The sequence below is a fragment of the Populus nigra genome, chromosome 6 (genome assembly GCF_951802175.1).
Source record: "Populus nigra chromosome 6, ddPopNigr1.1, whole genome shotgun sequence".
NCBI lineage: Eukaryota > Viridiplantae > Streptophyta > Magnoliopsida > Malpighiales > Salicaceae > Populus > Populus nigra.
The window spans coordinates 18,381,436-18,392,804 of record NC_084857.1 but is presented as its reverse complement, the minus strand read 5'-3'; the positions used below and the strand labels follow the sequence as shown (position 1 = coordinate 18,392,804).

Below are 11,369 nucleotides of genomic sequence, written 5' to 3'. Positions count from 1 at the left end.
GTTCACGTGAACGTGAACAATGCGAGTGAATTTTTAATTCATTGCACTTGTTTTCTGGAGAAAAAAAAACGCACTGCTCATTTTAATGAACAGTCCAGAGAAGAAAAGTAGTCGAGAGTTGCTTTGCTTTTACCTGCGTTTTAAACACAAAACTCAATGGGCCCCATTAAGAATAAATTGCATTTTGAATGTTACTAAATAATTGTTTGGTTGTGGTTGCTTCAAACGCAGATACAACCACGTATTTGTGTTTTTGGATTTGAATTTTAATTTTGGGTTTGAATTTTAGTTAGAGTTACGGATTGGTTTTAGAATTTTAAATTTTATTAGGGTTGATTCAATTAAATATGGTTGCAATTTCAGGTTTGTTGTAACCATAGTCTATTAATATATTATTTATAAAAAACTTTTCTGGTATGTGCATCTTTCCTACAGTTTTCTTCTGGGCAAGTGTCATTCTTAAAAAAACATTCGACAAACTGTTAATTTTCAATGTTGATAGCCGATGAAACATCTCACGTATCGTGTACGTGTATTCTTCAACTTCTTCCTCTTCCATGATATCATCCTTGACAATATAAACATAAGAGTGAAAGTATTTAACATCAAAATTGTACTGAACCAATTAGAGAAGCAAGAAAAGAGGCTACACTAATACATTACCATTCTTTAGCATACATGTCGTATTGTGATAACACAATCTGTAATTTTCAAGACACATAATTAATTAAAAAGCAAGACAAATTGAAAGTAATGTTAAAGATGTGGACAGGAAAACAAGCTTTGATTTTCATTAACCACCCAACACAAACTATATAAATTCAATGAAAAGTCAACAAAAACTAGGCCTGGGTTTCTTGCAGACGGATATGCAGCCTCTTTGATGATCCCTGGAAATTCAATTCTTAGAGTAATCCCTCAGATCCTCAAGGCTAACATATTGCTGCTTGACCATCCTAGAGAAATCACCTCCAGTGTCATGCACCCAAATGTAAAGGTGACGTGCTTCATCATAGTAATATTGCTCTTCATACCTCCACTACTAGTACTGCCACTCCTATTAGGCATGTAGGCTTTGTTTATGCTCTGGCATTTTAGTCTCTTAGAAGAACAAGGCTTCAACGTATGCACCTTTTTCAGTATTGATCGAACCCTTATCTGCAGTTCAATTGGCCTGTCACTCAAGTTCAAGACTCTGCTTTCAAATCCTGATGTCTGTGTATGATCATGACAACCATTGATGCAGCCCTTAAGATGAAAGATGCTGAAACCTGCTAGTTTTCCTCTCAGGGTCTCGAAATGTTTGGTCACCATGAAATCTGACAAAAAGATATTTAGACCCGTTCACTTAGCTAGGTTTGTGCTTCATTTATAAGGATATATATAGTACCAGAACTTTTTTTTGTTTGTTTTTTTAGGTTTTGGAGAATGGATGGATGTGATGCTTAGATTTTAGGGTCCTAGCCTTTCACAGTGGAAATGGTAGGACCTAACCACCACCAAAGTTGAACACAAGAAGACAACGGGAAAGCTGAAATATGGCAACAAAAACTTGTAAAATTACCATATCTGGCTTTCCTTTCGTTTGTTAGAGAAAGTAAGAAAAATAAAGACAGCCAATGGAACCCACAATGCATTTAAATATTTTCATGATGAGGCTGCATATGATCTTGCTTCACCTTTCATCATTGGAATTGCTTTTGGATTTCCTCCTGTTCAAGTCTCGAACAAACTTTTCTAACCCCCTAAAGCATTTTAATATGTGAAAGTGTTACCTTTGATTTTGGATCTCAACATACAATATGGGGGGGACCATGGCTTCTCAGTAGTAAGTTGTTCAATAACATGCTGGTCGGGACCATACAAATTGCTGCCTCAACAGATAACACCAACTCCAACTATGCTATCAAACAGTACTTCCTATCATCTGTCAACAATGGTGTTTACTGTTCACCAAATGCCACAACTTCCAGGGAGCACTTGATTTTACCTTGACCCACAATACGGATCGTATCCAACAACCGCGTCATTTAAGCAACAGGAATCTTCTATCCTTTATCAATCAATTGTTTTGTTAGTGCTTGGTCACATCAGAGGCTGTCTTCTTTGCAGTGCTAGTTCTTTGGCAATCTTCGTCTCCTGCTAATTTGGAATTATGGGTTCTATTTTCCTCTGTTGCTTATCGGCTGTTGGTCTTTTGGTGGCTCATTTGGCTTGCAGTGTCGTCTGTTTTGCTCTTGTTGATCAGCTGCGTTCTTGTGCGTTTCTGCATGGTAGCGGCTTCAGTTTCTTGTTCATGGCATGTAGGCTTGGCACCTTCTCTCTGACTAGGTTTCTAGGCTAACCAAATCAGTTTGTTACCCTGCGGCTTGTGACATGGGTCGATTTTTCATCCCAAAAACAAATCTCGCGCAGTAGCCTAGCCCTGCTAGACTCAGCCTTTTCCCTCACCTCACTCGTGTTTGCCTAGCAACTAAGTGTTTCCCTCACCAAGAGGTTTCCCACACTCACTCCCGTAACATAGACAAGCGGAATACACAAGCAAAAATATACAGAATCAAGCACACAAGATATTACAGGAAAACATTTCCAACCTTCATTAGTTTCGTCAACAAAGGATACACAAGTCCATTAGTGTGTGTCATGCACAAGTGTTTTGCTGCCTACCAGAACATTGCATGCTACACCCTATATACAGCCTATTACATGGAATAATACAACATAACTGCCTCTCAAGACATGGGCCTCGTTCTGGTCAGTTTGGTCTTTTGGAAAATTGCATATAACTGCTCGCAACTACTGCTTCTTCCATAGCCGGCCACCCAACAAGCTAGCTGTCCCTTCTGCCAACTTCCACGCTGCCAGAATAGGTGTCTACATGCCTTGGACTGTCCATCGTCCAAGTTAGGATTCCTGCCGAACATCAACCCATGTCCTGTCGGATCATTGACGCACACTGCTGTCGAATCTGCCTATGCACACTGCCATTCATGCCAGTAGTGTATTACGTCCAATCATGGATTGTCCATCGCCCAGACCTATCGTCAGCCCTTGCTACCGATTTGGTCGACGCTACCGAATTCCTCGATGTTGCCGATCTCATCAGTGCTGTCGAATTTGACACTGTCTCATTACGTCATTCCAGCACTGTTTCGTCGAGCCTTGAACAATCCATCATCCAAGTCTCTAGCTCTCGTCAACACACTGCTGCGCTGCTATTGCATGCTGCCGCACACGCATGCTGCTGATTTTCACTACTATCACGCGGGCTGCCACCCCGTAGCTACTATCCAGCAATGCTTTCATCAGCCTACACCCTAACGAATTTAACCCTGTAACAGCTTGCATGCCTTTTTCTTGGGAGTTTGTTCCCCTTTTTTAAGTTTCAAAGGGAGCCTGTTCCGTCGTGCATTTGCTTTGTATATTTTGTTCATGCTGGTTCGAACCAGCATTGTCACTTTTGATCTAATTTATATGTATACGTGCATTTGATCAAAAAAACAAAATCCCTCCTCTAAATGGTGATGCTGGTAACCCTTTCCATCCAAAAAGACCCTTGAATTTAATATAAGTTGGCATGGTAGTTCGGATTCTTTTTAAAGTGTATTTAGATTGAAAAAACATCATGAAGATATCAAAACCATAAAAATAAGAACACAGATATTTCAAAGACAACATATCGATAGCAAAACGCATTAGAAACAATGATTTCTTTCATTCTTCGGTGATTTTTTAATCCCAATAGAGAATACAAAGCTCATTCAACACTATTTTAAATGCCGATCAGCCACTTCAATCCATACCTACAAATTTGTTTATTTTTAACCTTTTCTTCTTTTTCTTTTTGTAAAAGATCGGACTGTACAGATATGCGAATAACAAATGACAGGCACTTAATGGTGAGCTATTAAATAAGAGCATTGCCCATCAAAAAGGTACGAAAAGAATTTACACGAATTATGAATTTCATTTTTCATGCTTGTCTTCAGATGGGTCTATCTTGATAATAAGAGGCTGGTTCAGATTAACAGGAATATCCGCCACAATAGTTAATTGTGACGAGGCCAATATGAAATCTAGATCTTCATTTTCGGCCAAAGCTTTATCCAAGGCAGACTTGGCGACTTTAGTAACACAAAAGATTAGAACCACTGCAATAAACAAATAAATAAAAATGTAAATACAGTCAGAGTTCAGACAAGATAACAGGACAAACGAAGGTTGTCATTAGATTTCAAATTGAAGTAATCCATGATATACAGCCACAATGCCTATTCAATTTCTCTCAATCTAGTTTGGGATTAAGACTTTGTTGTTGCTGCTGCATTCAAATTCTCTCAACGCAACTATCTAACATTGATAAATTTAAGGACCACTTTTCGAAGGTTGAAAGAAAATCACTGGTCAGTTCAAGTTTTACTCGCATGCGTCAAAAAGATAGTTTTGAAGTTGAGTTTCACATATAAAAATTCTTGAGCACTTTTTTTTTGGCATTGGTTACTTTTTTTCTCCTTCTGTTTCACAACATTTTCTTTATCAGGTCATCAAATCACTACGTTATTCCCACTCAATTATCACTTAATCGGTGATTAGATGCAGACAAGGAGACAGCCACACAACACAACGTTAAGTTCATTTGACTTCTTGATATGCATTGACAATTGCTTACTACTTTATACTACCATAAGTTTCCTCATTGTCCTCAAAGGTCAAAGTCTCAAGCCACGTGGCTGTAGGATCCAACTTGTTAAACAAATCCCATGTAGTTATTATAACCGGCACTTCACAAAGTTGACATTTTCAGTAAACAAGCCCCAACAAACACAGGAACAACTTTCACTGTGTCCACTTCTATTTAGCTCCTTCCATTTATATTGAAAATCACCAACTCCTTTTAGTACCATTATCTCCCCATTGTTCCCAAATCTTGAACAAAATGGCTACATAATCAAAATTGATAACTGAATCCTGAGTAATTATAATTGGCACTTAACAATTAATGGTGATGTTTTCACTAGACTGGGCATTAATTTTTTTAAGACCATTAAAACCTCTCCCCATGGGAACTCCGAAGAAGAAGAAAATGTTTTCAATAGACAGGGCATTAATTTTTTTTATGACCATTCAAACCTCAAAGAAGAGGAGGAGGAGGAGGAAAGACGCATGTTGGCATGTCATTGCAACTTACCAGATACAAGAAGGCCCAATATGATATATACCTACATCCACAGTAAAAGAGCCACAAATATATCAGACTATAGATGAAAAAGATGACTCAGAAAATGACTCAAAAGTTAAGAGCATATATGAAAAAAATAGGGTCCTTACCCAACGAGTTGTTGAAAACTCACTCCACCCATGCGTCACATCAGAAAGATCCTTGAGAGTTGTTCCAATGTATACGAAAGCAAGTGTTATTGGCTGTAAGAAATACCACGTTAGATACAGTGGCATGACTCTAACCAGTACTACCTTCTCAATTAAATTCTTTCATGAACATCTCGTGAGCTAACATAATAAGTAATTAATGACATTTCAGAGAAGAATTGACAACAAAAGAAAAACCTTAGATTTCCGCATTTTTTTAAACCAATTTTTCTTTGTTTTCTGGATTTACACGAGACAAACTAGCCAGTAATTGAAATGTTTGGTCCATAAACTTCACATCGCTCTAGCTTAATAAAAGCACTAAGCATAACAATTGTTAAAACAAGTCATCAAGTACCGCCCACAGTAATAAGCCAGTTCTTCTATGGGCTGGGACTCCCTCCCTTTGGTCAGTAATCTTCACACCAAACAATCTTTCAGTGCACATGTCAGGCAAAAATGTTGCAAAACATGCTTCAGAATTTATACCAAATGGGGGGCAATCAAAGTGGAGACCACATCACTTCAACATGGCTCAACAGGCCCATCAAGCACCCACCCATCTTTCAATTTATTCACAAGAAAATAAACATCTTTTTTTAAATACATATTTGGCATTTCATAGCAAAACTTTTGTATCACTGCAGAATTTTAAATACACAAAACTTTTGTATCACACTGCAGCATTTTAAATACATGTCATTTCATAAGCAAAACTTTTGTATCGCACTATGGCATTAAGATAAATTCAGAGAGTACTGCTGGATGAGTGAACATACCATCATTCCTATCCAGGAAGCCAGCATGTATTCCCCTATCGGAACAGGAGTGACAGAAAGCAGGTAATTCAGCATGTTAAAGGGCAGTAAAGGAACAAGTCGTAGCAGCAGAACAATCTGTGCAACAAAATAAGAAAGTTTAGAGATTTCATAGAAGAGATACAGCAAAATTAGAATTAAATGGACAGGAAAGAAAAGGAAAAACATGGAACCTGGAAATATATGTTGAAACAAAATCACTGGAGTTTTGAGGATCAATTAAGAAGTACACAAACCTTGAAGCCAGACTTCTGAATTGCAATTGCAACTGACCTAAACTTCGGATAATCCTTCAACTTAGAGACAACAAAAGATCTCCCAATCTGAAGGCATGAGAATAAGATATAAATTAAACACTCACTTGCAGTATCAAACATAGAAAAGCTAATAAGAATTAAACACCAAAAAGAAATGAAAGTACATAACAAGAAATACATTGTTTCCTTCTTTTCTCAAGTCATTAATGGTATTCTATAAACAACAAAAGTAAGCTTAGATGAGCGAGTTAGCATAAGATTCAATAGCAAAAAGGCACTCATCTTCTCCTTCTATGAATATTATACTGCTGAAACTAGGAAGTATATACCATTGTAAGAGTCTAATAGCTTACCGTTCTTCCTAGAAGAAAAGCTGCCCCGGCACCAATGGTGGCACCAATAGAATCAGCAACAAAGCCCAGTGGCAACCCAAAAAGATATCCACCACCAAGCTGAAATATGGAGACCAAGTTACAAGAGAGCTATAGCTTATACATGCAAAATTTTCTTCCATGACTGCTTGAAGATATGCAGGGGGAGAAAGATCAAAGTCAAAGAATTGGGAGTTCGGAAGTTAGAGAACAAACAAAGGGCAGATAAGACAAAATAGAAAACAACAGAATGAAATAATTGATTATTTAAAATATTAAGAAAAGATAACTAAGCAGGCAAAAACACCAGAGAGATTATCAATACTTACAGTAAGCACTGCTGCTGGAACAGCCAAGACTGTTAGAGGAATATATGCAACAGCCCTGTAAATTACTAGATAAAAGTGAGATGGAAGGTCAATTGTTTTCGATGTACTTTGTGACAGTGCGGAGGGGGGTGGGTGGGTTATAAACATAAAGGTTCGAGTGATTGATTACAAGCTGAGAAATCGAGAGGCAAAGGGTTTCCCAATGAATAAGTATAGGAACTATTTATGGCCATGCACAGTCAGCTAAGGAAATCGAGGTAAGCAATTTAATATCCAGTAAATTAAAAAGTGCAAGGAACATTGGGTATATAAAATTGACTTACAGTACGAGAGGACCCCAAGGTCCAAGATCCTGCTCAACCCATAACAAGAAATCCTTCAAAATCTGCAAGGAAAACCTCTTTAGTCAATACAAATACACAATTTCAAGCATAAACGATGCACACTCATTCATTATCAGCGCAATGTAATACTAGAGGCCCATCATCCATAGTTCTTCAGCCAAAAGTGCTAGCCGGGGTCACTTTCACGATCACAGGACACAGACACCCAATGCAAGAGACTTGGGGCATGACACATTGTAAAAAACATACAAAACATCCACTTAAGTAAGGCAACAACGAATCTAGTAATTCAGAACAAAGTCCTGTCACTGCAACAGATCTTTACCACATTCCCCACATGAAAATTAACAACCACACAGAGATGATAGCAGAGAGAATAGAGATTGCATTACAGTTACATACTTAAGTAAGAATAACCTGAATCAATATGCAACATTAACCATAATAACAAAACACACATTTTCATTTGTCTCTTATCAGCCCACAACAAATCCGGGGAGTGTCCCATTAGTTTAAACACTGAATAAAGAATCAATTTAGTTCAAAATTATATATCGCTACATGGAAATGAAACTGGGGCACGATCACATTGCACAGAAACACACTCCAATAAGTTCAATTTCAAAGACAGACAAGCAAAACCATAACTGTACCTAAAAACCCACAAATGCATCCACACCAGAAACACCACACAACCCTAAAACAGAAAACCACAATACGCTATGAATCAACCAAAAACTCCAAATCAAAATCAAACACAAAAGAGGAAAAAAAACCCACATCATAAAAAAAAAGTATAAGTGAGAGAAACCCGGATGGAAAAATGGAACCTTTTCAACAGGGAGAGTGAAGAAGCCGAAAACAACAGCGGCAATAAGGAGAAGAAAGAAAGTGATCCTAAGAAGAGAACCCCATGTAAAAGCAGCCATCGAAGAGGAAAGCCTGAAACGCCAACGTCGACACTCTTCGTCGTCGTTTTGGCAATCTGATATTGCTTGCTTCAACGACAAGCGAGCTCTCAATCCTCCAAGATTTGCCAGATTTCTTGTCGTTTCCTGGAAACTAAAAGAAAATGGATGTGAAGGGGGTTTTTGTTTGTTATTTCTGATAAAGTTTGGATTTCTTCAATTATTATTATTGTTGTTATTGTTATTATACTAAACATAAAAAAAAAATAATGAAAAAACTCTTACTCACCTCACCTCACCTAATAGTCAAATATCTGAGTAAATTCTGTGATTGTTTTGTGTTTGATGACAATAATTACAAGCGAAGTGTGTGTTAGTTATAGACACACACTATGCTACAGATTTTTCTTTTTTAATAAAAAAAATATTATTAAAATCTAATATATAAAAAAATTAAGGTATGTCACAGATCAAGAGAATTGAATTCTGCTGCAAGACTCATCAATGTTGGGTTCAAACATCAGGATCCATTAACGTTAGAACCTAATGTTAGACTCAAAAGAATGGATCCTAGCATAGCTCTCAAGAGAATTGGGTTTTGGCGGTGGACTCATTAGCCTTGGGTCTTCATAAAAAAGAATTGGGTATAGCATCCGGACCTGAGAAAATTGGGTCGTTCGCCGGACCCATTAGTACCCATGGTGAATGGTCCGTTGCATGATCCATGACGAATGGGTCCGTTGCAGGATCCATGACGAATGGATCTAATGGGTCCTACGGCAGGACCTAATTCTTTTAGGTCCGCAGTCTGGACCGATATCTAATTTGTTCCGTTTCTGGATCTATGACTAATGGGTCTTGTGGCAGGACCCATTTAAATTTATTAATTATTATAGTAATAATATTAACTATAATAAAAATAATATCATTATAATATTAATAATAATATTAAACTTGTTCCGTCCATGTTTTTATAGTTCTTATAGTAATAATGTTTTTTAAATTTTTTTAATAATATTAATAATAATATTGAATTTGTCTGCCTAAGTTTTTATATTTTTTAATCTTTTTAAAAAATATTTTATGGTTTTTATTTGATAGTAATAATAGTTTTTTTAATTTACTAATGATAATAATAATAATAATTTTTAATTTTACCCTTCAAATAAAATCATCAATAATATTTCTTTCAAATTTATTAATGATTAAATTAATAATTTTAATTATTATGAAATAATATTAATAATAATTTATTTTAACATTTAAATTACATCTATATTTTTTTGAGTGGGCCAAGTCCAAGGCAGCGACGGTCCATCACGCTTGTCGGAACCCCTACTATTGGACTTGACAGGTAGCCTAGTCCAAGACACCTGAACTTTGGAGTCAGGCAAGTCCAAGGGACATATGGACCTGACAGTTAAGGAGCACGTGGACTTGGCAGGCGGGTCACCTTAATGAGACAAAGACTTGATAGTGAGTCAAATCCAAGGAACACCTAGACTTGGCAGATGGCCAAGTTGACTTGGCAGCATCCAAGTCCATGAGACATATGGACTTGACAAGCAACCAAATCCAAGAGAACATGGACTTGGCAGCGGACAAGTCAAGGGTACACCTAGACTTGGCTGCTCAGCAATAATATCTATAATATTAATAATAATATTTAAATTATGCACTCGATTTTTTTTATATTTTTTAATCTTTTTAAAAAATTAGGTTTTTCTTAGATAAGAATAATATTTTTTTAAAAAATCTATTAATGATAATAATAATAACAATAATATTTATAATATTAATTATAGTTTTAAACTCGCTTGACCAAATTCTTATAGTTTTTAACCCCTTGAAATCAAATGTATAGTTTTTCTTCAATAGTAATAATATTTTTTAAAAAATTTATTAATGATAATAATAATAATAATAATAATAAATTTTCATTTTACCCTTGAAATCGATTCTATGTTTTTTTTCCATATTGATAATAATTTTTTTCAAATTTATAAATTTTTTTATTAATTATAATAAAAATAATAACATTAATAACACAAATAATAATATTTTTAATATTAACAATATTAATTATAATAACAATAACAATATTTCTTATACAAAAAATAATATTTTTAACATTTACAATACAATGATATTGGGTCCCGCTACCCAGCCAGACCTAAGATCGGTGGTCTGATAGGGTAGCCAAACCTAACCCTTTTTGAAGTGTTGTTGGGTTTGATTGGTCAGAAGAGATCCATGCATGCAGAGATGTAAACCACAGGCTCCATGGTTTGCAGAACATAGACGTGCAGTTCAAGCTTAGTGAGTCCTACCTCAGACCCAAGAGAATTGGGTCTTACTGCAGAACCCATCAGCTTTGGGTCCAATCGATAGGACCCCTTAGCCTTGGGTTTTAACGTCAGACCCAAGAGAATTGGGTCCTGACGCAACACTAAAGATACTTGGGTCTGGCCCTGTCGACGGACCCATCAACCTTGGGTCCTACGCAAACCCAAGAGAGGTGGGTACGGACACATGGCCTATTAAATTTGGGTCCCAAAGATGGACCCATTACATGTGGATCCGGATGTAACAGCCCGCCCTAACTTGCCATATATTGTCCACTTAGTTCCCAGTGACGCGAGCCCACTTCTGAGCCTAACGCCCCAAAACATGTATGACAAGTTAGCAATCAGCACTTTTAATAAGACTAGCTGCCAATCCCTCATCCGCCGATGTGGGATATTACAATCCACCCCTTTAAGGAGCCCGACGACCCCGTCGACATAACCGGACAGCCAGTGAGGTTGGCTCTGGTACCAAATGTAACAGCCCTGCCCAACTTGCAATATATTGTCTGCTTTGGGCCTTACTACCCTCATGGTTTTGTTCCTGGTGACACGAGCCCACTTCAGAGTATAACACCCTAAAAAGCGTATGACAAGTTAGCAACTAACACTCTTAATAAGGCCAGCTAC

General features: G+C 36.9%; 2 protein-coding genes across 4 annotated transcripts; both read right to left on the bottom strand.

The window, feature by feature from the left end:
• Positions 1-765: 765 nt before the first annotated feature.
• Positions 766-1,590, bottom strand: LOC133695732 (uncharacterized). The gene is given in 2 exon segments (XM_062117666.1): positions 766-1,042; positions 1,045-1,590. Coding segments are annotated over 2 exon segments (480 nt in total). The 5' UTR covers positions 1,315-1,590; the 3' UTR covers positions 766-832.
• Positions 1,591-3,695: 2,105 nt separating this feature from the next.
• LOC133696129 (uncharacterized) lies at positions 3,696-8,768 on the bottom strand. 3 transcript variants are annotated; one of them, XM_062118182.1, is made up of 10 exons: positions 8,684-8,768; positions 8,317-8,548; positions 7,466-7,527; positions 7,143-7,197; positions 6,796-6,894; positions 6,422-6,508; positions 6,147-6,263; positions 5,329-5,421; positions 5,189-5,219; positions 3,696-4,151 (listed from the first exon to the last, which is right to left on the bottom strand). In XM_062118182.1, the coding sequence occupies exons 2-10, from the start codon at positions 8,413-8,415 to the stop codon at positions 3,967-3,969; spliced, it is 828 nt and encodes a 275-aa protein (XP_061974166.1). In that variant the 5' UTR covers positions 8,416-8,548; positions 8,684-8,768; the 3' UTR covers positions 3,696-3,966. The 3 variants fall into 3 exon arrangements, with proteins under 3 accessions (XP_061974166.1, XP_061974167.1, XP_061974169.1); XM_062118183.1 differs by having other exon boundaries at positions 8,689-8,743; XM_062118185.1 differs by having other exon boundaries at positions 8,694-8,709.
• Positions 8,769-11,369: the final 2,601 nt, after the last annotated feature.

Excerpts from the sequence above, each read along its gene's own strand:
- LOC133696129 (XM_062118182.1), bottom strand. The coding sequence starts at position 8,415 with ATGGCTGCTTTTACATGGGGTTCTCTTCTTAGGATCACTTTCTTTCTT. Across the intron at positions 7,528-8,316 it reads TCACTCTCCCTGTTGAAAAG|ATTTTGAAGGATTTCTTGTT; the intron begins GTTCCATTTTTC and ends TTTTCCTTGCAG. Across the intron at positions 5,220-5,328 it reads AGTTTTCAACAACTCGTTGG|GTATATATCATATTGGGCCT; the intron begins GTAAGGACCCTA and ends CTGTGGATGTAG.